Below are 26,932 nucleotides of genomic sequence, written 5' to 3' on the forward strand. Positions count from 1 at the left end.
TTACAATAATTGAACTCATAGAAATAGAAGGATAGTTACGAGAAGCTGGGAAGGGTAGTGGGAGGTTAGAGGGGAAGTGGGAATGGTTAATGGGTACAAAAATATAGTTAGACAGAATGAATAAGGTCTAGTATTTGATAGCACAACAGGGTTCCTACCGTCAACAATAATTTATTGTACATGTAAAATTAGCTAAGAGTATAACTGGATTGTTTGCAACACAAAGGAAGTATACAAGCTTGAGATGGATACTCCATTTAGCCTGATGTGATTATTACACATGGCATGCCTGTATCAAAATATTTCATGTACCCCATAAATATATATACCTACTACATACCTGCATAAATTAAAAATTAAAATTTTTTGAAATGTAAAAAAGCAAATTTTCTATAATAAAAAAAATGAAAGCTTCTTGTAAATTTTCCAGTGCTATAAATCACAAATACCCAAACCTGTTCCTGCTTTCAGAAACAGAACAAAATAACCCTCTGATTCTTCAGGGTTCTTCAAGCTATTGCCACTTTCCTTTCTTTCCCTTCATAGGAAAAGCTTGTGAAAAATAAACTGATATCTTTGTCTGATTTCAGGGACTGATTTCACTTTTTCACTCTGCACTTCACTATATTCTGGTTTTTAAAATAAATCTCTATGGAATTAGTCCACTCCCCCCCCCAAAAAAAAAAAAATCCCAATTCCCTCCCAGGTTGTTCCATTTAGCTATGAAGAATTCCTGTAAGAAGCCACAGCTGACTCCAGAATTCACATTAGAAAGCCTGGGCTGCTGGTATCTATTCTTGGCCCCAATCCTGAACAACTTCAACAGAGCAAACTTACTCCTCAGAACTTCCTCTCTAGGCTCTCCAAGCACCTTATTTTGCTTTTAGTGCCGTTCCTTTATTGTCTTATCCTCTATATTTAACACATGGACTTGTTATTTCAGACATGCCTTCCTTTCTCCCATGTTCATACCTCCCGATACCAAGATGGCATCCCCAGAACACCTCAGGTAATGCTCTTCCCAACTCAACCAAGCCCGGGGACTCAGTGAGCTGTAGCCCCACTCCCAGCAGGTGGCAGCCCACTACCTCACTTACTTCTGCTTTTGGGACAGGCCCCCAAATGAACCATTAGCCATTTTTCCGTCTCTATCTTACCTAGCCCCTGCTCTATATTAAATATGGTTGACCGCCCCGTTTCTTAAATGTGCCACTTTCTTGTTTCTCTAACACCATTCTCCTGGGAATTGTCACTACCACCCTAGCCCTCCATCTCAATCTCCTTTTTAGATACATTATTTCATCAACTCCTGTAAAATACTGTTGTTACTTTAGATTTTTTTCTCAGCCCTCCCTCTTCCTTCACCCTTGGCTGCACATTGGAATAGCATGGGAGCTTCTACAAATAAACAATGTGTGATCTACCTTCAACGATTACCATTTAACTGGATGCGGGAAAGGGGTGGATGTCCAGGGTCGAATTTTTTTTTTTTTCTCTGAGACGCAGTTTCGCTCTTGTTGCCCAGGCTGGAGTGCAATGGCGTGATCTTGGCTCACCGCAACCTCTGCCTCCCAGGTTCAAGCGATTCTCCTGGATTACAGGCAAGCGTCAGCATGCCCGGCTAATTATTTGGATTTTTAGTAGAGATGGGGTTTCTCCATGTTGGTCAGGCTGGTCTCAAACTCCTGACCTCTGGTGATCCACCCACCCCGGCCTCCCAAAATGCTGGGATTACAGGTGTGAACCACTGCGCCAGGCCGGTATTAGTAACTTTTTAAAACTCCCCTTGTATTTCAGTGTGTAGTCCTGGTTGAGGACCTCAGGTGTAAACAATACCCAGGCCTCATTGAGGCTGTCTTGGAAACACATGAGAAGCACATTCCTCCTTGTCATCCCTCACTGCTGTGGCTTTCTTCAGGCCTGGGTCATTATCACGTATCCTCCTAACTCATCTCTCTCCTCCAGGGTACACTCCACACAGCTTCCGAAGCGAACTTTCTACAATGTCAAGGTTGATTTTGATAATTTAAAGGCCATCAATGTCTCTCTCTTCCAAGTTATCACTGGAAAGCACATGAGGCTCTGTGCACGCTGCTCTCCAGCTATTCCAGATGAGACGGTTGGTTGTGGGGTCAACTCACCACACCCTCTGGAGGCCCCAAGCTTTGTGCATGGCATTTCCACTGCCTGGCACAACTGTCTCCCCGACCCTTCCCTCTTACCCTATGAGTTTTTTTTTTCTTTCTTCATTTGTGCATATATATGCCTTTTGTTATCTTAGAAGTAATGGTTAAATGGTAAAATGATATCAATAAACATTTGGGGAATACCCACTAGGAGAAAACATCCTCTAGCTCTGCTATCCACAGGGTCTGGCTGCACTTTCATATTCATATCTTAGACTTATAACTACTGGTAATCACGATGGCGAAACGCTTTAGAGATTACAAAGTGCTCATTTGATCATCAAAACCACCTTTTAAGAGACTAAATGAATAGATGTTCAAGGCCCCTTAAAATTGAATATTGTGTATAATATATCAAATATATAGTCAATATATAATAGGAAGTATATTGGGGAAGGAGAAAAACTGTGAGGGGTATCCTCAGGAATATTAATGAGTGTCCTTCAATAGTTAAAGCTGTATGAAGCAGAGTTACAGTTTTAAACAGTACAGCTGATATGCACACGAAATTAGTTGATTTCTTGATGCTTGATCTAATATTTTTATGAGCCCCCACTCAGTATTTTGTTTATCAAAGGCAGAATATCCTCTCTTTGTACTCCTGCTATAATAATCCTAATGCTATCTGCAGCAAATGGATGTGTTTTGCAGAATAGGCAGAAGGTCTTATCCACAGATAGGCAACAGAAGAGTATTAATATAGTTCCAAAATATTAACCCTTTACATTTATAAACAAAGCGCAACAGTTCAGAACAGAGTTATGCAAAATCATCATAAAAAATCATAAGTGGCTTCCAGGGCCAAGCCTTGACAGCAGTGTTAAAACACCAACAGGGAACGTGTAAATCAAAAGGAAATTGGTGAGTAATGGAAGCCCAGACAGTCAATGAAGGCATCATAAAATCTGACTTGGCAGGGCTGGGTAAGCTCTGCCTGAAGAAAGAGTAATGTAGGCTGATGACACTCAACACTTGAATGACATCCTACTCCTAAGTGTTGAGGGTTAGCAAGTAACTTTCTGTTTACAACTTGGCTTCTTGTGTCTTTTATTCCTAGAAAGAGAAAACTGGTCATTCCAATATGACTACTCTAATCCACATAACAATCACAGCTCACCAAATAAATAACAAAACTGTCATGGTGTATATATCAGTCTCTTTCATATTGATGAATAAGTTCCCATCCCTGGGGAAAGGAACTCCTTGGTGAGTTAATCAAATGAGGTCTTGTGCCTGTATGGCTGAGGGCCAGATGTGGGACTTGGGTGAATTTGCAAAGATAAAAACTGCTTTGTGAAGTACGTACCTTCTTCTGAGAATAAGACGTTTCTCTATCTTTCTTCTCCAGAGCTAACTTGGAGTCATAAGTCAAGTGATTAAATTCCATACCATTTTAGATGCCTAGTTAGATAATGCTCATTCCAATGAATTTATAATAAAATATGAGACAGTCCCTAAATAACAAAATAGCAATGACAGATAACACGTGCTTCCCTCTTTCATTATCATAGGAATTCATATGTGGAAACATTCATACATTCCAAAGCTGAGAATAACACTGTGTTTATGGAGAAATTCATTGCCTTGGAAAGTATCATTCTTATCTGGTTTGAAGACAAAATAAGACATACTGTAGGCCCCTAAAAACCACCAGTTCATTGTTGTAATATAATTGTTATGTAACAACTGGTTGCTCTGGTGAGAATTTATACCCAACTAACTTTATAAAATTCATAGATTTGGGACAGGAAGATAACAAAAATAACAACCAAAGAAAGCAATGACTAGTATCCTCTTAAAGCTTAATCTTTACAGTATCCCTGTGAGGAAGTCATCAAGGAGAATATGCCTAGTAGAGCCATCACAGAGGCCGACCCACTCAACTACACTAACTGGTGTCACGAGTTTCACACTCTAACACACATGTGCCCAGCCTTACCAAGAGTGGAGCCTGAATTCAACAGATCAACGGCCAAAGGGCTGGAAGAAGGGTTCTTCCTTCAAAACATCAAGATCTAATTTATGTATTGTACAATAGTAAATACATTTTACTAGTGAGAGTCCTCCCATGTGTCATCAGGTTTTAATTTTATTTCATTTTCAAAGTCTGAGTATTTACTTTTAATCGGGGTATCAATATCATTCATAATTTCAATTTCTCCTCTCCTGGCAATTCAGTGAAATGCATGAAGTTGTGAATAGTCCACATCATGGACTATGGTTGCTGATTCATTCTTATCATGACAACCAAAGCACCGGAAATCAAACCGAAGAAATAAAAGCTGGTTTCTAGGAGATTCGTTTAAATTGTTTAGTTGAGTTAAACATCGTGGGCAACCAAGTGGTTTATCCCTAACTTTTAAAGAGATTCAGAACAGTTACGTTTTCTCTAATCTGGCTTGGAAATGCCAGGGGGTGGAGGGGTAGTCAGGAGGGGTGGCATTCACAGTAAAGAGTGGGGAGTCACTTGGTTAACTTTTCTTGTCACACTGCTGTGGGGCCAGCCTGTGTCTTACCAGAAATTCTGAGTGCCTCTTCTTATGATTAAGTGAACATTTCATCACTGACTCTTAAGAAATTTTACCAACCAAAAGGCTGATTTTAAAATAGAAACTATATATTATTTTAAACAATTGAGGTGTTAAGTTTAATAATGTTAATAGATGAATGCAATGTTAATCAAAAGCTGAACCTGTGGGCCTTCCAACAAAGAAATGTTAAATAACAACACACTGGAGTTATTTGTTTTAACTTTTAACTTTTTGTTTTCTTAAAAAAATAAGAAAATGTTAAAAACAGTTTGGAGTGATGAAAATGTATGATAATACCAAAAATAATTCACTCATGATGCCAAGTGGTGCCTACTCACAGATCAAATGTGTGAGTGGCCCACAGAAAACTTAAGCTTCTGATAGGCATCTATTTTTCATTTGAAAATAAAGGTTAAAATCGCAGGCGTACTTGGGGAGAAAATAATGCTGGCAGCTATAAAATGTTATTAAATAATTTATATCAAGGCTATTCTAACACTGGTAGGTGGATTTACAATCTTTTAAAACCACTAGAATTTGGGAATTTGAAAGCAAAAAATGAACAAACGAGGAAAAATAATCTTCCGGTGTCTAAAATATGATCTGGCAGTTTGTAATGAGTTCATTTTCCAAGCAAAGCATCAGCCAGCTTGAAATGTCAATCAATATTTTATGATGTTGTCATTATTTTTCACAGGGGCCCAAGAAACCCTGCTGACCCAGGTGTAGATTAATTACATCTAGTCAGCTTCAACAGCCTCCTTAACTATCATCCTTTCCTTTTGCCTTTCTCTTTCCTGTTACACCTGCAACTTTTAGTTCACCTCTCAATTTAGATTTATGCCCTTCACACATTATATTTGCTCTTCAAAGAGAGGTCCCAACCTATTGCTTCAGTTGTCTTGACATGTACACCTACCTAGATATTTATGGATACCACATGCTTATATTATTTCCAGAAGTATTTCTAGCCTTTTTTATGTGTAATATTTAATAAAGGAATTTTCAGAGTAAGTTCTATTAAAAAGATAAAAGCTAAATTTAATTAAGTAATTCCAAACATAAGGGAACTAAGAACAACTCTGACAAGAGGTCAAGAAAACACAGTAAGAATATCACATTGAAGGCTCCCCATCCATTCATTTATTAGCTTTTCTAACTGAAACTTTAATGGGAGGGCCCTCCTTTAGAGGTCAGAAGGAATTTGGTCCTCACCGTCTTCTGCCCTGTCATTTCATCTCAGACCAGGTTCCACTTAACCATGTTTATTCCAATATCAAGAATAGGCATTGAACTAAAAAATGTATAACTGAATGCACAATGGCACTCTTGTAGTATAATCTGTACTCTTAAGCATTTTGTCAAAACAGCTACAATATATGAAAAACTTGAAGGGACACTCACCTGCCTCACAATTTTCAGTCACGAGCCCTTTGTACAGATGGTGGCTGAAGGAAATCTTTACATCTTCTCCTTCCATGTGAATGACCAACAGACCTGTGGTTGTCCTGGCTGGAACGCCCTGGTCTGTAACTTTTAACTGCAGCCAGATAGGGAAATATTCTGAAGACGGATTTTGCTGAAATTGAATTTCTCCTGTATATTTATCAATAGAAAACATTGACTGGGTCTCTGCAAAACTAAAAACCACAGTTCCATTGGGCCCTAAGTCTGGGTCATCAGCTCTCACAATGACGGTTGTCTGGTTTGTAGGCGACTGGGGGGAAAGAAACACATCAAAAGGGTTCTGTTCCAAAACTGGATCATTGTCATTAACATCAGTGACATACACTTTTATAATTACGGTGGTGCTTCGTGAGTCCTGAATGCTACAGTCTCTGGCCACAGCACTAAATGTGTGCTGAGATCTGGCTTCACGGTTGAGGGTGTTGCTGGTTCTCAATGTGCCTGACATGGGATCAATGGTGAATGCACCAGAAGCCTCATCAGTCAGAAAATACTCAGTTTGCCCATTCAGGCCTTCATCCTTATCCACAGCTGAAAGCACAAGAACCACTGTTCCCACTTCAGCATCTTCTCTCACAGAGGACTGGTAATAAAGTGTGGGAAAAGAAGGACTGTGGTCATTGGCATCCAAAACTCTAACTTGCAGGTGTATTACAGAGCTCCTAGGTGGATCTCCCAGGTCAGAGCACAGAATGGCAAGGGTAAAATTGCTGACTTGCTCCCGGTCCAAAGCACGAGTGGTTGAGAGTTCTCCTGACATCTCATTTATAGCAAAGTACTCATCAGTATTTCCATCTGTCAAAGAAAACAATTCCAAATTCATTTGAATTGAAAAAGTAGCAGCTCTTTGCTAGCACTATCTATGGTATTCATTTATACATTCATTAAAAATATATTTATTCCCGATTATATTGTATCCTAGCACTTTTGTAAATATTGGAGATATAACAGTAAACATGGTAAAGGCTCTGCCCTCATGAAACTTCTGTTCTATTGAGGGGATAAACAGAATAATATGATTCAATGCCTATCTTTAATCAGTCATTAATCAGAACACTTGCTTTCACTGATTTGCAGCCATATGATTTTTTGTGTGCATCTACAACTTTTAATTTTAATATATTTTTCCTCATAAGAGGATAAAGATGTATGTTTTATTTAACACAAAACAATAGGGGTTGAGGATAAAAAATAGAATATAATGTCCTTTTTAAAGATATCTATCAGAAATGAACAGATTTGATTTGTAGTTATTTTCTATTACCCACTACAGATTTCAAGCCTGTTATACTATTGCAGTAAGGTTTCTCTTCTACATGTCCACAGCATTTTGTACATGAATCATGACACTTTGGTTAGAGTTAGCTGGACACTTGCCTATTTCTTCCAAAACATAAATAAGGACAATGTTCTATTCATCTATTCCTTAAAAAAATCTGCCCTTTATTATATTCCATCGTATCAAGTAGAATAAAACTTAAAATTGAACACAGGGACAAAAAGCTTTCAAAGACATTTTTAAATAACCCTGAAAATTAGTGAGTAAAAATGTGGTTCAAATACCTGCCAGCCATATTATTGGATGAAGAGCAGGCCCAATAGTGTGGGAACTTACTAGAGTCTGCATATCAGAGGCATATGAGGACCAAGTGGTATGGCATTTAGAGGAAACAACAGCAATAGGTAGTTTTAGGGAGGAGGAGAGGGCCCTGCATTTGTATTCATGAGGCATAGTTAATTTACACCAAAAGTAGAGATGACTGGACAAACCCACATTTCTGTAGTATTTGTGGTTGATAAAGTGATTCAGTCATTCAGCAAACATTTGATGAGCACCTACTATGTGCCAGGTTTCTGCTTGAGATCACAGATATGAAGGGAGTAAGACACGACCTAGCTCCAAGAGTTCACAGTCTAAAAGGAAAGGCTGGCCAATACTCAGATATTAAAGTACCGTGTGAAAATCATATGTACAGAGTGCTAAATGAGTACATCTAGATAGTGCTAGCCAAGGGGTGCTGTTTCCCTGAGAAGTATGGAGAAAGGGCACATAGTCCTATGTTAGTATGGCCAAGAAATGCTTATTGGAAAAAGTGACATCAAATCTCACTCCTAAAGTGGAGGAAGCCATACTAGAAGTTTTGGGGAGAGTGTTCTATGCAAAGGAAAGAGCCTGTGAGAAGTTCTACGAATATAAGAATTAACAGGCTGCAAATGTTTGGGTGTGACTAGTACACAGGGTTCCTGGGTGTTTGTATGTGGCGAGTAGGAAAAGGGCTGGCAGTAGTGGCAGAGGAAAGACATGAATTTGGGAGGTAAGCACGGGGTCAAATTGTGAAGGGCTCTGTGTATACTGCTGAAGATTCTATAGTTTCTCCTGAAATCCATGAGGAAGCCCCCTGAAGGATTTTGGACAGGAAAGTGTCATGAATCAAATTTCTATTTTACGAATAGTATTGAGGCAGCATGTGAAAGTTTGTTTAGAAAATAGGATGGTTCCTGTAATCTCAGAACTTTTGGAGACCAAGGCGGGAGGATCGCTTGAGTCCAGGAATTTGAGTCCAGCCTGGGTAACATAGTGAGACCTCATCTCTACAAAAAAAAAAAAAAAAAAATTGTTTTTAAGTTATTCAGGCATGGTGGCATGTGCCTGTATTCCCCGCTACTCAGAAGGCTGGGGTGGGAGAATTGCTTGAGCCTGGCAGGGGGTAGAGGCTGCAGTGAGCTGTGATTGTGCTGCTGCAGAGAGCTGTGAATGCACCACTACACAGCTTTGGTGACAGAGCGAGAGCCTGTCTTTAAAAAAAAAAGAAAAGAAAACGAAAATGGGAAGTAGTCATAGTAATCTACTTGTGCAACAAGGAGTATCTGAAACAATATGTGCATGCAGGAAGTGAACACATTGCAAAGATACCAAGGAGAAAAAATAAGAAGTTATGGAGAAAGGATTCATGATCCGGCTTAGGCGAATAAGTGAAGGGTGTTTCGACCAGTCAATCATCTTTAAAACGAGGGCTGAGTACAGCTGGGTTACTTGAAGTTTTCTAAGGAATTCACTTGGAAACATGTAGTTTTGTGGTAATCTCCAGAAGTTCAATTTAAATATCCGTATTCCTAAAATTGCTCTACCTGAGAGCGCACCTGGGATCATGGAATTTATCTTTCCCACATTCACCTTTATAAGCACTCTTCTTGCAAATTAAAAAAGGAAGTCTCCCTCTCACCCAAATAAGTGGCTGCCAAATAAAGTGGTCATTCCCAATGTTGAAAGTTCAATGTCAAAACAGTGACTGACTTTAATGCCTGGGAAAAATATCCTTTTGCAGTGGGAGAAGGTCTCTGCTATCAACCAAATTATAGGGCCTATTCAAGTTTTCAAGTGGTAGATAAATAAAAAAAAAAGACTATTCATTAACTTTTTGGCATATAACTCAGAAGGCGTACAAGTACTAAATTAAATTCTGTAACAATACTTCCATTTTTAAAAAGGTGAGCAAGAATTTTCAGTGCTTACATCTGTAACAAAGAGAAACAGCAACAGACTTGGCACTGTGCTTTGCCTTTTGCCTTACTTTTATTTATTTATTTATATTTTTTGGACAGAGTTTTGCTCTTGTTGCCCAGGCTGGAGTGCAGTGGCATGATCTCAGCTCACTGCAACCTCCGCCTACCAGGTTCAAGTGATTCTCCTGCCTCAGCCTCCCTAGTAGCTAGGTTTACAGGCATGTGCCACTGGCTAATTTTGTATTTTTAGTAGAGACGGGGTTTCTCCATGTTGGTCAGACTGGCCTCAAACTCCAGACCTCAGTTGATCTGCCCACCTCGTCATCCCAAAGTGGTGGGATTACAGTTGTGAGCCACTGCGCCCAGCCGCTTTGCCTTATTTTAGCAAACAGGAACATGCATTCCCAGATGCATGAACTCACTGGAAAAAAGAAACCCACTAGTCTGATTCAGAGATGCATTTACAACACAATTTTACTTTTTATGTTATTATTTGTCAAAATTTGGAATACACTTTTGCTATTTTGATCTTACAATCATAATAATAACAATCTAATTTTCAAAACTGAGATCTTATGTTCATTGGAAATTTTTAGAAATCTTAGATTTATCCATATATTTTAATTGTAGAAAAGTATAATAAAATGATCAATACTTTAAGCATAAAAGTCCATTACATTGTGATAAAATTCTGCAAGGATGGAGAAAGGTAATATTGATTGAGGAAGTAAAAATGCAAAACATATAACTGAAAATGCTTGTTCATACATATAATTGAAAAAAGCTCAAGTAAAATTCTATATTTTTATTAACTTAAAAAAATCATATTTCAAACAGTAGAGTCTGTGAGCTACGAAAATGTACAATTCACTTGGCATTCCCAGCGCCCTGCGCTCCCTGTGACTGCGCTGTGCAGGTGTCTTGGTTTGTGCAGGGTTGTTCTCATCCTTGCCAGCATCTCCTTCCCCTTTCTCCCCTTACGCACCTCATTCCCTTCTTTGCCAAGTTGCAAGGGCTGTTTTAGGCCTGGGTTCTGTTTTTAGAAGGGCAGGTTTAGCAAACAACCCTGCCTATCTCCTGTGTGACTCTTCTATCACCTTTGCTGTGTCACCTTTTTAGCCTGTTTCCTGGGCATGGTGGCTTGGCAGGCAGCTTTGCCAATCCAAGGTGTGCTCTCTGCTCCTGGAAAGATTTCTGAGTCCCACAGCCATCCAAGGGCTACAGAGCTCCCAGTTTCCAACCTGCCTGAGAAGGTGGCCTCAGCTTGGGCAGAACAGGTGGAGACATTGGGACCATGAAGAGACATGCAGAGCCAGGAAACAGGAAGGTGACATAAGGGGAGGATGCCTTTCATATATATATATATATGAAATATATACACGTATATATATGAAATACATACACGTATATATATGAAATACATACACACGTATATATATGAAATACATACACACGTATATATATGAAATACATACACACGTATATATATGAAATACACACGTATATATATGAAATACATACACACGTATATATATGAAATACACACGTATATATATGAAATACATACACACGTATATATATGAAATACACACGTATATATATGAAATATATACACACGTCTATATGAAATATATGTATACATCTATATGAAATATATGTATATGTCTATATATGAAATATATATACGTCTATATATGAAATATATGTCTACATATGAAATATATACATATCTATGAAATATATACATATCTATGAAATATATATATACATATCTATGAATATATACATATTTATGAATATATATACACATATATATGAAAAGTATATACATGTATATATTTCATATACATATATATGAAATATATACATACATATATATATATGAATATATACATATATATATATATATATATATATATATATATATATTTTGAGACGAAATCTCACTCTTTTCCCCCAGGAAGGAGTACAATGGCATGCTCTCAGCTCATTGCAACCTCTGCCTCCTGAGTTCAAGCGATTCTCCTGGCTCAGCCTCCCGAGTAGCTGGGATTACAGGTACCTGTCACCACGCCCATCTAATTTTTGTATTTTTAGTAGAGGCGGGGTTTCACCATGTTGGTCAGGCTGGTCTCGAACTCCTGACCTCAGGTGATCCGCCCACCTTGGCCTCCCAAAGTGCTGGGATGACAGCCATGAGCCACCGTGCCTGGCCGCCTTTCATATATTTTTAAGGTATTTTTTATTCTATCGAATACTTTTAAAAGGTGATATAACAGTCTTATTTTAATGTGTCAATATTTAGGATATGCTGGGAAACACACCTTTGTTACTCTTTAAGCTTATGGGAAAAAGTTTAGTTGACAACATAAAAATATGTCTGTGTTGGTACATAAGTTTTCAAGATTATTTTAAGGGTAAGTGAAGCAAAAAAAAAAAAAAAAAAAAAAAAAAATAGCTGAAGATCACTGGCAGAGACTAGCAGAAGGACCCAGACCATGATCGGGGAGGTAGAAAGGGGGTGAGGCTGATGTGTCATTTTGGACACATTGATAATGCAATGCTGTTGGATAGAGAGACTGGGTCCTTGGGACTGTTAGGAAATTGTGAAACAATTTGAAATAGGAGGAACAAGATGAGTGGGTGTCTTGGTATTGAAGAAAGAAGGGTGGGGCACAGGTGTCCAGTATGTCTTTGCCATCAGAGTGGTCTTCCACCTTCACTGCATTTGGACCACTCTGTAAATTGTTGAAAACTGATAATAATGTAAATGATTCTTGTCCACAGAAATGCAAGTAAATCTGGTGAAATGCACTGATTGTTGTCTTGCAAATACACCTTTTCTGCATTTCAGAATTCCTTATTCCCTTTGTGTGTGTATGTGCCTGTGTATGGCTCTTGGAATTCTCCTTGAATGCATTTTAACATCTTTTTGGTTTACTTATTAATTAGTGAATTAAATAAAAGTTATTTGCAGGTACCATTTTTATATTTGTATGAGAGTTATTACTTTACTTTTAAAAACAATATCCTTTAATGGGACCTAGATCTAGGATGCAGACAGAGATGGGAGCCATTGGCATTCCAGTGGTAGCTAAAGACAGGGACTGGATGAAACGACCCAGTAAGAATCTGTCTATGAGACAAGAAAAATTAAAAAAATTAAAACTGATCACATGAAAGCAACAAAAATAGAAAAACACTATCTTTTCCATCCTTACATCCACTAATGTTAGCATAGAAAAAAGTTCACAGCAGTTTGCAAAGGCAGATTTTTAAAGAATGTGGAGAGCAGTGGTTCAAGGTGGCTGTGAGAAGGAGGTAGAGAGAAAGCTCATGGCACCAGTCAGTTCTGACTGGGTGTGTATTTTGTAGAGAAAAGCAACAGGTATCAAATGCAGAGTAATCAACACAGAGTGTGTGTCAACTCGGTCAGCATCCTGGAAGAAATTTTAATTTAAAAGTACTTACCAATTTGGGAGGCTGAGGCACAAGAATTGCTTGAACCTGGGAGGTGAAGTTGCAGTGAGCCATCGCGCCACTGCACTCCAGCGGGGGTGACAGAGTGAGATTCTGTCTTAAACAAACAAACAAACAAACAAACTTACCAATTATGTGATATTCAACAGCTCTGTTATTGCCAGCATCCATATCAGAGGCTAAAACAGTATAGACAACCTCTGGTTCCTGGTTTTCCAGAATCTCAATGTCATAACTGGAAACAATAAACTCTGGTGCGTGATCGTTTTCATCTTCAACGGTGCAGAGGATTGTTGTGGTGCTGGACAATGAAGGGAATCCCCCATCTCGTACTAGTACTGACACAGAACACAAAGACGGCATGAATTGTGGCCTTTGATTCGTACCTAAAATATATTGTTCTAACTAGACAAAGTCAGGCTAACCAGGTAGCACTGTCTCAATAATATTTTATTTAAAAACACCCCACCAAAATATAACATTTCACCACTTAACAAGTTTTTTTTAAATTTTATTTTTTATTTTTTTTAGCATAATCAAAGAATCCCTTACCTCGAAGGGTGAAGACTTCTTGAATTTCTCTGTCAAGTATGGTGGTTGTCACTACCTCTCCAGTGTCAGAATTTATCTGGAATGATTCAAATGAAGCACCTGGCATGATTTCAAACTGAAGCTTGGAATTGACTCCTTAAGAAAAATATAAAGAAAAACTTAGCAATCATTTCTTTGAAATACATTTATCCACTTTCCTATTTCTTTTCCTTTGAACATGTTAGGCCATAGATGAAAATGGCAAGATTCTCAAACAGCCTTTAAATTAAGGTAAAAGAAAAACGCTTTTGGCTGTTCTTGCTAAAATAAAAGCCTCATGGGCTGAAATGCTTGATTTTCAAAAGTCTTATGAGACTTCCCCACAGTGAATGCTTAGAATTTTTTCCTTCCCATAAAAAATTTCTTATGAGTGTGCAACTCTACAACATATTCCTAATTACTCCTTCTAACACCCCTGATTGTGATTTAATGACTTAATTGTAAGCTTGCAGGGCAAATGACAATTTCTGTAGATTGACCCGCTGTTTAAAATCCCGTGCTAAGTTACAGAACTCTGTTTATTCTCAACCTCAAGAAGCGAGCACCTAGAATTGCTTATATACGTATTTGTTTGTTTTGTTTTCCACTTAGTGTTCAGTCTACTATCCGGAGTGGGAAATGTGGTACCACATTATTACGCATTTTGGAAATAATTCTTCCCATATTTTTGTGGTTTCATTTCTCCCCTGAGAAAAGTATCACGTCATTTCCATGTCTGGTTATGAAGATCATTCATACTACTAATTTTAATGAGTCTGTCCCATGCCATTGTAATTTATTTACATTTTACATAAGTTCCTCTCAGTTATTTTCCTATGTTCCTTTCTTAACTGACAAGAATCTAGGTGTGCACACAGTACTGAGAATATATGATGTTATACTTTAATAAAAGATGAAATGTCATTCTTTTGGCCTTAACAAAAAATCTTCAATTACAAATTTCCATCTTGCAGTCTTAAAAAGTAAATTTTCATTACATTATGATCTGGCAGATATTATATAGGACTGAGAGCTGAAAGGGGTGAAATAGAATTCTAGTTTTATATAAGAATGAATATACATATCTTATTACTATATAACTTGAAGGAGAAATATATTTGAGATATAATCTGCAGGCATTAGAATGACCCTGAGAAAAAAAAAGGCTAATAACATAGGACCAATGTATTTGATATGACATGGTCAGAGGTCACCAAAATGCTTCCTTCTATTATTAGGCATTAGGAATATTATTAATGATATTACTAAAGAGCCATGGTGATTATTTCGGTAACTTAAGGATCATATAATCTATTCTATAGCCAAGACAGAATTTCTTAAAGTTCCAGGTTGTTAAAATTTGTTATTCCTATCTCTGCCTACATTATAAAAATGGGAACAATATTATCTTATATTTACCTTCCTTTACCTCAAAAAAAAGAGAGAAATATCAGGTGCCAAGCATAGTACTGTGTGCCAAAGACAGAGTGCTGAGTCAAACAGATATGACCTCTGTCTTCAAAAAGATTACATGGATCTTTTAAATGAATGAGCTCATTTATATGATTTTGTTACACATTATATATACATCATTGCATATTATTTTATATGATGTTCTTACACATTATATATACCATTGCATATTATGTATTGTATTACATATTATAGAATGCTATATATTATACATTTTTAATTCTTGCCACTTGCCAAATCTAGAAAATGTCTTCGTTTACACATAAATTCAGATCTTTCTGCTGTCCCTTCCCATTATCCTCTAATGTGCTTCACCATCTACTCAATATTTCTCTGACTTTTTAGAAACTTCCAGATTTTATTTTTTTCTATTATTCTATACAGGTTTTTTATCCCTAAGGTAACAATACATTAACCTTCAATCCTCCTAGTATATTATTAAGGATAAATAAGATCTTTACCTATAACTGTAGTCTGCATGCACACATTTTTCATTCCCCAAACTTCATACCCTTTACAGCTTAGGAAGTAAATTAAATGTATTTTACTATGGCTTATTTGGAATTTAACTAGTGCTTTGGTTTTTCCTCCTTACACCCTTATAATCCTACAGAACAAACATAGCATCATCAAACTTGAGAATTAAGAAAATAAAAATTAAAAAGCGGTTATTTGGTCTCATTCTATCACCTCACTGAGCAAATTGGAAATTTGGATCTGAAGATATTTAGTGATATCCTTATGACACATATCCACTAAAGGATATGTGTGTGTGTGTGCCTGTGTATATATGCCCATACCTATGTGTGTATGCACGCCAGTGTGAATACACACACACACAGATGCACGTGCACACACACACACACACACATCTGCCTTCTCTTAGACTTCAAGACCTGCAGTCCCATGACTTCTTAATCCTCCCGCTCTAGGATACCTCTCCTCAATTCATTTCTCTCCCTCTCCAGTCCGGCCCCATGAGCTATTCCTCTAGCAACCTTGCATAGTTTCTCAGGTTCTGGGGCTTTCTGCCAAAGATTTCCAGCAAAGCTTCAGCCTGGGATCATTCCAACCATCTCTTTACTCCATTTGAATATCCAACAGATGGCTGGGGCTACAGCAAATTTCACAACAGCATGGATTGAGACAACTGTAGTGCCGTTGTATCTGGCAATCTTTCCAGGTGTCCATAATCACCCCTCTTCCATTCAGGTCTCCTACCCGACCGCTCTGGCTTACTCTCACATATCACTTCCCTTTCCATTTCCCAAAGAGAAAGGAGGCATTGGGAAAGAACTCCCTCACCCTCTGCACCTGTACTCAACTGTACGCCTTACTCCCTGTCTTGATGGCAAAAGTCATTCTTCAAACACACTCTCAGAATTTTCCTGTCAGATCTAGTCTTTCTCCTAAAATTTTTTTCCTTAAATTATATCCTTCTCTAGCTATAAGAATTAGGCTTTTATCTCCTCCTCTTTGTGGCCAAATTTCTTTTGAAAATCATATTCAGTCTGCAGCTAGCTTCAAACCATGCCATTCCCAGTTACTCTTTCTACAGTGACCAATGACCTTCTGATTATAAAGTCTACGGCCATTTCTAGTTCTTACCTAACTTGTCTTCTCTGCGGCAACATATATGGTTGACCAATTAAAAAAAAAAGAAACAAAAGAAGGGAGGGGAGGAAGGCACGATGAAGAGAGAAATAAAAAATAAAAGAAAAATAATATTTTTATTTGTTTCTCTATGGCATATTTTTCTCCTGGTTCCAGGAGTGGGGTACATTGACAATCAATGTGCTGACCATCACGCCATTGTCATCTCACTCTACACATTCATGTCTTCAGTTTGCATCCATATCTGTTTGGTTGGTTCATTCATTTATTCATTCATGTGTTCATTTATTAATGCACAGATACTGAGTGTCGGGTACTGGAAAGGCACCACTGAATAGTTACCTTGGTCCTCAGAGTTTCTCTCTAGAGGGGAAGATGATTAAATCAATGAGTAATGGAAAGTGTGATGGGATATATGAAATCACTGAGGGAGTTGATCATAGAAGACTTATCTTAGGTATATAGTTTGTCATTAATTATCTCATTGTATTAACATATATAAAGAGTGATCTTAGGTGCCAAGGTACCATACCATGTGCTAAAAATATAACTGCTAGTAAACAGACAAATTCTCTACCCTCACAGTGCTTACAATATAGCACTGGATACAGATAAGAAAGCTGGCAGTGACAATTCCCCCTGAATAGACATGATGGGTAAGTTGAGTTGCCTTGATATAACCAGAAACCCTAAAGATGAATAGGAGTTAATGGGTAAGAGGGAAGAAAGAATGTTTGAATGCGTTCAAAATAAAATCTAAATACGTTACCACAGTCCGCAAAGTACCATATGATGTGGGCTCTGCATATCTTTCCAACCTCTTTTCATGGACTTGCTCCCTTGCTGTATTCTTATCCCACTGGCTTCCTTTCTGTTCTCTGAACATACTAAGCATCTTTCTGCTGAGGCCTCTGTAGTGGCTGTTCCCTCTGCCTGCTCTTTTCAGTTCTTCACATGGTGTATTATTTATTAAACCATAGTGTCTCAGATCCAGATCTGTTCTTCTGTATTCTACCCTGTGATGCTGGGGCTGGGGATCTGCAAACCACTTTCTCCATCGCCAACTACGTCTCTCCTAGGGTTTGCCACAAAAGGACACTAGAAGGAGACTGAAAGTCAGAAGGACAGAAAACGGGACTCCCTTCTTCCTAGTTACTGTCATCAGCAATGCTATTCAGTCTGTTTTGCTACTCCTTTGCAAGGCCCCCTCTCTCATTTCCTTCCTAGGGTCTGATAATCCAAACCTCTTCTTCTTTCCCAATATTAGGGGTGGTAGCTGCCTTCTAGAATTTTGTTTTTGTCTTTTTGGTTACCTCAGTATTCCCTTCTTGCTTACTCATTTATCCAACACCTGTTTGTAGCATCTATTCTTCCTGACTAAACATGGCTGATAGAGTACTTGGCACCAGAATTGGGTCTCAGGTAACAGAGACTCTGAGATTGGTTTGGTTATGTCTTAGGCTTTGAATGCAGCAATGAGTTCCTTAACCATGGGAAATTGAATGCTAGGAATTCAATACTTGGAGCGCTGTCACGATTAATTAAATTATCAATCATGTTTGACTGTGATAAAGTGACTATTAAAGGACTTGAATTCCTTAGAGAACCAAATGGCGCTGACTTTGACCACATAATAGTAAAAAGGACTATGATGCAGAAGACTGTTTTTCAAAGGACTAGGAAATTATAGAAAGATAACTACGAGCTGAGGCTTTAAACCTGTAACTCAAGTCATGGTTAGAAAGCTGGAAAGCTCCTATATAGAAGGCCTAAAATTAACCTCCCTGAAGATCAGACCCAAATTGAGTGGCAGGTATAACAAATACCTTGTAAGGAGATGACTATTCGTGTAAATACCCATAACCAGAGTCAGATTTCAACATAACTCAGGTAGCCAAGTGCAAATCTGACTCAGTCAAAGAAGCTTATAGTTTCAAAGAATAGTAATATTTTCTAAGTTATATCAGCATAAACCTGGGGAATATGTGTGGAAATCAATTCTAAGAATGTGAGACCTAGAAAGATATAACATTGGTTTAGGCTGGATTTATTGACAGGTAAATACACAATATTGATACTGTTTGCTAGAGAGTCAGAATTTAATATGTTAGCCCACAGAGCTGTGTCTCTTGAGAGTTTCTTTGATTGGTTGGATTCAATGGGAGCCTATAATCACTGAGGTTGAGACATTAGGTCTTCCTTTGAATACTATAAATAATCCAAAGCTTAAGGAAATGAGAATGTTAGAGTGAACTTATGATGTATGACATGACATGCTCACCAAACACCCCCACTGCCTTTCCCAAGAGATCAGAGGACCCTCCCTTCATAAGTACACTGGGAAAGGTATTAGAAGGCCACCAGCATCCTTGAAAAGCATGGGTGCTGTTTTCTGTAGACTGGGGATGGATCATGGTGCCACTGGTCCCAGGGACCACCTTTTGAGAAGCAACATTTGATACTAATTTATAAGAACTATCAGAACTCATTTGCTTTCACCCATCTTTATGCAAACTCTCCCACTGTTGACATAATCTAATTGGTAGAGACATTATGATGACATCATGATAATTGGATCTGATGAGCAGAAGTAGCAAGTAACTTGGATGTCTTAATTAGACACATGCATTAGACTAGAGATTGGCAAACTATAGTCCAGTGATCAAATCTGGCCTGCTCCCTGTTTTTGTAAAGTTTTATTGAAATACAGGCACAATATTACCTTTGGCTGCTGTCTTTCTATAGTGTCGGAGTTGCACAAAGGAGACCATAAGGCACACAAAGCCTAAAATATTTACTATCTGGTCCTTTAAAGGAAAAAGTTTTCCAGAATTCTATCCTAGAGTAAAAGGTGGGAGAGTGGTAGGAGCTGAGAACAGACAGGAAAGCTGGTTGTTAAGCTAAAAGGGATAAAACTTTATCCTCCTCTTCCTCAAACTATGGAGAATTAATAAAGAATTCTTTCCAGGGGTGTGTTATTTTTAGGAAGATCATTTTTCTTTTCTTTTCTTTTCTTTTTTTAAGACAGCATCTCACTCTGCCACCCAGGCTGGAGTGTGCAGAGGCACAATCGTGGCTCACTGCAGCAAATTCCTGGGCTCAAGCCATCCTTCTACTTCAGCTTCCTGAGTAGCTGAGACTACAGGAGCATGCCACCATACCCAACTAATTTTTATATATTTTTTTTGTAAAGGTGAGGTCTTGCTATATTGCCCAAGCTGGTCTTGAACTCCTGGCTTCAAGCAATCCTCCCACCTCGGCCTCCCAAAGCACTAGTATTACAGGCATGAGCCACCGTGCCCAGCCAAGATTCTTTTTTGTGTAATGCCTCAACTGTACAATGCCCTCACAATCAAGCATTTCTAAAGCAAAAATAGAATTATGCCTGGTTCATTGAATAAAGGAATAAATAATAAATAAATTCTAAACAGTGAGGGCAGCTTGAGGAAGTTTATGTCATACATGCTTCAGTTTCTCAGACCATATGGTCAAAAATATTATTGAGTTCCTATGTCATATCTTGCACTGCTCTAAGAACCTGGAATAAATGTATTAATAGATAAAAAGTCCTGAATCCAGGAGAAGTTCACAGCCTAGAGAAAAAGCAGATGAACAAACATTTACACAATTATAATACTGTATATTAAATGTATTAAGAATATATACCAAAGTTTAAGCAGTGATTGTCTCTGAGTGAGTGAGGTTATGACTGGTCCTTATTCTTTTTCATCTGCTTATTTTTGACATTTATGCAAATGTATTTATAATAGTTTTTTTTATAGAGATAGAGAAAATTTATATAGAAAGAGCCAAGGAAAACATAACAGCACTAAGGGATTAGCAGAAATACTGCAGCCTAAGTAGGCGAGGGCTTCAATGAGCATGCTGTTGTGACTTTCTCTAGCAAATGTTCCATAGCCTTGGATTGGGAAATTCAACTTTTGAAATGCCCTATAATCTAGCCTGCCTTTAAATCCTTCTCTGGGACTTCAGCATAATCGAGGTTGCTAGAATGGCGCAAAGCCAGTAAGACCAGCTTGCGCTTGAATCCTATGGATCTCCTTATGTGTCCCTGGATTAATTAGATTGAATCTAAAATGATGGACAAATGCCACTGGGGAAAGAATGAGGGGGCATGTCAATGAATAACTGCTAATAAAGTGCAGAGAGACCCAGCACGGTGGCTCACAACTGTAATCCCTACACTTTGGGAGGTGGAGGCTGGAGGATGGCTTGAAGCCAGGCATTTGAGGCTACAGTGAGCCATCACTGGGCCACTGCCCTCCAGCCTGGGGAATAGAGCGAGATTCTGTCTGTATAAAAACAAAAAACAAATAAATAAAAACAAAGAATCAGGGATATGTTCTCTTTAAATAAAGTATGGAGGAACATTGATGGATATTTTGCCTGAGTATATGATACAGAGAAAATATCACTCCATAAAGAAACATTTAAAATAAACTGAATAGCCAGACAGTATTGTCCACTCGAATGAGAAATTGTTATTACAAAATGCCATAGATTCAGATATTTTAGATCCTTATCCTTTATTCTTTGGTATACACACAAATAAGTCACCTTCTAAAGGGTATATAGAATGGCACCTTATAACTTCCTATGAAGATAAAGCTATCAGCCCAGTGGAAGTATTCCACAATTAGATGCATCTTACAATTAATGGTGTCTTAGATTTGATGAAATAAGGTGTTTCTCCCTGGCTCCAAGTGTAGACTTAGGCGGTGCAGTTGTACATCTAGTGCAGCACCAGGGATTCCAGAAAACCCGATGTAGTTTATTGAAGATGACCCCAGATAGAGAATACATTCTTATGGAATAGAGAATAACATCTCACTAATGAATTCTATATTTCAGTGTGGCAATATACTGTTAAGTTATTTTGTGTTCGACACCCTTGAGCGAATGTAAGTGAGTGGTATTCCCAGTGGGGCACCCTTTCCTCTTGGGAGTGGGGGAAGGGCACTGCAGGGGGAGATCTTTTTTCACTAACAATGGAGCTCTTGTTGGTGGCATCAAATGCTGCAGCAGTTTTAATACCTTAGTCAAAATCTGGTAGTTGTTTTTTCCTTTTAATACAAGAAGAAACTCCTGCTAGAGCTAGTGTGAGTCATACACCATAAACATTCAGTGCTCAAATCCCTGTGGGTTTTGAATGCCAAATAACACTGTATACTTACATTTTTAAAAACTGCATCGTAGAATGCTAGAAAACACACGTTAAGCTCTCTAGTATTAAGGAACACTGTGGTATTTTTTAAAAAAAATACGTACTATAAAATAAACCATTCATAAATTCCAGTGTAATGCCAGTTATGTTAAAATCCTGACTACGTCATTTAATTCTCATGCATAATCCTGTTTCATTGTTTTAACCCAATAATCAAAAAAGAAAAAAAAAGATTGAGGGAAAATATATTCGAAAGTACGTGCATACACACAAATATTCACGTGTGTTTACATAACCGCCTACTTAACAGATCTGGCTTCATTAAAAACACTGAGATTTGCAGTAAATCAAAATTGTCTCCAAAATATGTAAGGTTACATGAGACTCATAAAGATGTTAATGTGTATTTCAAACATCCATTAATTCAGAAAAACAATAATTTTGTATCTAAATTCTCAGTTGGCGTACCATAATCTCTAGAATAATAAAGTTTCAATTCAATTATAATTAGCAGGTTGCAGATAATTCATTCTAAATGAAAATAACATTAACACTGGGCAACTTGACAGTAAAAATCAGAAGAATATATTTATGGTAATTGTCTTTGGTTAATATATGCAAATTTTGAGAGAAATTCTTTTCTCCCTCTTCAAGCGTTAAAGCAAGAGGAGCCTTTTTAGTAGAATCCATTACAAAAAAATAAAATTCATAAAATAAAGCAAAGCCAAAGGGAGGAAGCATTTTACATACCTTACTGTTTGCAAAATCACACAACATCAGCAATAAGTTCAGTATATGTCTATATACTTTGGGAAGTAGTTTTTGCATTGCCCAGCACCCTGTATTGCTCTGTTTCTACAGAGAACACTCTAAGAGAACTTTACTGAGCTGAAATTATTGTGAAACACAAAGCTTATATATATTCTTCATTGTTTCTGACACCCTAAAAATGAATACTGCCAAAAATGTGCTAAGTTCTAAGCACAGATTGGAGCAAACAATCGTTAGCATGCTTCGGACTCAACTCTTAGAAATAACTCTTTGATCACACTGCCCCACTCTGGTCAAAGACAGAAAATTGGGTTAGCCCTTGAAAAGAATGTTAGTAACATCACATACAAATTCATGTAAAATGCATTTCGTTAAAAGATAATGTTCTCCAAGACGGCAAAGTATTCAAATATTTTATAATTTACTTTAAAACTTCAAGTAAATGTATCTTTTGCCCCTTAAATTAACAATGTACAAGGAAATGCTATTGTTAATACTATTTCCATAAAAATATCTATTACAATTCTTGCAAAAATATAACAAAATATTACATTGATATATAATGCCATTTGCTATATACAAACATAAATTTTAAAAGACCGGATTATTAAACTGAACACGAATAGTTTATATTCATATAATATTCATATTTACACTTGATCTTAGCCAAAAGGCCGAGAAGCGATAATATTCATATTTACATTAGTTCAGTGTTTCACATGTGAATGGGAATATAAACTATTCATATTAGTTCAGATGGAAAAATTCAGCATGTGCTGAGAATAAGAAACACAGCACTGTAATTTTTGTAATTATTTTGTTTAAGATAAAAACAGAATATGGTTAAAGTTGCTGAACCTTAGTTGCCAAAACAGCCACAGTGATGTTGAAAAGCAAGTCTAAGAAATTTATAAATTCCTAGCCATAGTGACTGTTTACTCCAAAGTCAATTGTCTGGACACAGTGTTTGAAAATAGTAAAAATAGTAACAAAGTTAACATATTGACCATTTATTGTGTGGTCAAAGCTGGTCTAAGCTCTTTACTTTATTCTCTTTACTCTTTATTTTATAGTAAAAATAGTAACAAAGTTAACATATTGACATTTTTTTTTTTTTTTTTTTTTTTTTTTTTTTTAGTAAAATAGTAACAAAGTTAACATATTGACCATTTATTGTGTGGTCAAAGCTGGTCTAAGCTCTTTACATGTAATAATTCATTCATACTCATAACAGAACTATAATTTAGGCACTGTTATTTTCTCCATATCACAGATAAGTAGGGAAATAGAAAGGATTAGTAACTTGTTCAAGGTCACATGGCATAAGTAAATGGTAGTTTTGGATTCAAATCTAGGCGGTCTGACACCAGCACCATGCCTCTTCCACTATGCTATATACAGAGGAAATAAAGAACCATTTATCTTCTTCTTCTCAATGTATCTAACTATTATAGTCTGAAAGAAATGTGATGCTTTGTCCATACTTCGATTATCAAGATCAAATCAATAAAGTGTATGTTAATTAGGTGTGTATCACCCTAATATAAATAATAATAAAGTTAATACCAGCAAATCTTAAGTGATATATTTGTACCTTTACAGGTGTATGTGTTTCTGTGTGGATGCAAATGAAAGAAGTATGAGAAATTTGAGATAACTAGCAACTGTTCATTTTTTCTGAGCCATAACTATTATAAATTATGTCAATTATAATCTTCAATTTTTTTTAAGCATTAAATGCCCAGTTGCTGTATTTTTAAATTACCTGAATCTCTGTCCAGAGCTTCAACCCTGGTAACAAACTCCCCTGGATTTCGGTTTTCTTTCACTGAAGCTTCATACAGGTGCTGCTTAAATACTGGAGCTTCATCATTTACATCAAGAACAGTAATTGTCAAAGTCTGGGATGAAGAAAGTGCTGGTGTGCCATCATCCAGTGCCAGAACAGTCAGAATATGCTGAGTTTTCATTTCATAATCCAAAGGACAGGTTGTAGTTAGTAAGCCTGTTTTGAAAATGGAAGAAAAGCAACACGTAGTGAATATTCTTTAGAGAAGTCATGCTTACTCCACTTATACCTAACTTGTCTACCTAATAAAAATTCAGAAGTCTTAACTGCTAAAATATGAACTGCATTAAATCATCTTTAAATGTATACGCTATCTACAATTAAAAGCAAACATTTTTAGTCAGAGAAGTCATCTCAATTTAAATTATATCAAACAAAACAATTCAGTTTAAATTATATCAAACAAAAGAATAATCAATGTTATGCAATTATCTACTGAGAGGATTATATTAAAATTATCTAGCCAACATCTACCTCCTTTTTAGAAAATATCTAGGATACTAACAATATATGTCTTCATGTCACATAACACCTCATGTATAAAAGCGACCAAGTCACAAAAATGTGGGTATGGCTATCTTCTTTAAAACAGTTGATTTTTGTTAAAGAATTATGATCTCTTAATATTTATTCTCAGTTAACTGGATTTTTTTTAAAACAATAAAGAGCAGGCCGGGTTTAGTGGCTCAGGCTGGGTGTGGTGGCTTACACCTGTAATCCCAGCACTTTGGGAGGCCAAGGCAGGAGGATCACTTGAGGTTAGGCGTTCAAGACCAGCCTGGCCAACATGGTGAAACTCCATCTCTACTAAAAACACAAAAAACTAGCCAGGCATGGTGGCAGGTGCCTGTAATCTCAGCTACTCGGGAGGCTGAGGCAGGAGAATCACTGGAACCTGAGAGGCAGAAGCTGTAGTGAGCTGAGATCGTGCCACTGCACTCTAGCCTGGGCAACAGAGCAAGACTCCATCTTAATTAAAAAAAAAAAAGATGTTATAACTCAGATAATACACTTCACAAGTAAAACACGTCTCTATCCCACTGCCACTTAAGCATACGACCCATATAAGTCAGATGTAATACAGACTGGCACACAGATAGCCATTATATGATTCCAATTATCACATTTTTCTTTTAGGATTGCTGTCTGCTTCTCCCTTTTATAAGAAATAATGAAAGAAGTTTACTGAATTCTATTTTACAAAATAATTTTTCAATAATTACTCATCACTTTATATTTCACAGCCATAGCCACCAAAAAAACTCACTGTCTTCTTTATAAGAAATATGAGCTTTGTGAGAGAAAAAAAATCCCATCTCATATGAATGCAATTGGCAATTATCATTTTATGTCTTTGAAAAACATCTCCATTGAAACAGTCACTGCAATTACTCAAGAGATTCACGATACCTATATTACCAAAACACAAGTCTAATTTTATCCATTCTTTTTAACAATCTGAAATATACCTTCCTTAGCCATCTTGGAACACATTCCAAGTATTACTGAAACAGGTCCTTGGAGAGCCTCAGCTCTAACACATATCAGCAGCCTGTGTCTGGACTATTTCTCTGTCAGTTGGGCATTTAGGTGGTGTCCATGCATGCCTCAGAATGAAACCATGTGTACAAGATTTAATAAATATGTTGATGAAATTTTCCAACGGAATATAGCCAGACTATAATCATGACTTCCAAATCCTCCACATTTAATTCCATTCCAAATAATGCTTTTAACAAACAGTTGGGCCAAATGGTGTGTATCTGAGATTTTTTTCTAAGGTTCATGTAGAAATAACTTTATTTTTTAGTGAATAAGATGAGAGGTTATTAATTTTTCAATATTCCCTGAAAATCTGGTAGAAGGAGGTTCATTTTTAAAGTCACAAGACTGAAAATTTGTACATTTACTCTTCCATCAAACTACATAAAAAACATATAGTAGATGTTATCTAGCAACATGGTGACAGCAAGATAAGTGAAGTTGAGGGTGAGTGACATTTCTGCAGAGTACCTGACAGTGAATAAATGCTTCTTCAAAAAAAGAAATGTTACAATTGATGTGAAAAAAGGGGTCTTAATGTCCAAATGAATTCAGCCATTAAAAATATATATTATTTCCAATATTTACAAATACATGTTTGTATAATCTCAAAGATAAATTTCCATACTACAGTCTTTGAACACTGCTGTTGATTTGTCATACTGCTACCTGATTCGCTATTGGTACCATATCCTACCCTGCAAGGACTCACAATGGGGGCAAAGAAGTTTTCTGTTGTATATTCAGCCGATAGTGTCAG

The 26,932-nt window shown here is 37.1% G+C and overlaps 1 protein-coding gene across 1 annotated transcript in view; it reads right to left on the reverse strand.

The window, feature by feature from the left end:
• Positions 1-26,932, reverse strand: part of DCHS2 (dachsous cadherin-related 2) — a 267,556-nt gene that overhangs the window by 66,759 nt on the left and 173,865 nt on the right. The window contains exons 10-13 of the mRNA XM_030816256.1: positions 24,547-24,786; positions 13,721-13,855; positions 13,297-13,506; positions 6,122-6,979 (exon numbers count right to left, since the gene is read on the reverse strand). Coding sequence (XP_030672116.1) covers positions 6,122-6,979; positions 13,297-13,506; positions 13,721-13,855; positions 24,547-24,786 — 1,443 coding nt within the window. The remainder of the gene's footprint in view (positions 1-6,121; positions 6,980-13,296; positions 13,507-13,720; positions 13,856-24,546; positions 24,787-26,932) is intronic.

The sequence above is a fragment of the Nomascus leucogenys genome, chromosome 7b, assembly GCF_006542625.1.
Source record: "Nomascus leucogenys isolate Asia chromosome 7b, Asia_NLE_v1, whole genome shotgun sequence".
Taxonomy (NCBI): Eukaryota; Metazoa; Chordata; class Mammalia; order Primates; family Hylobatidae; genus Nomascus; species Nomascus leucogenys.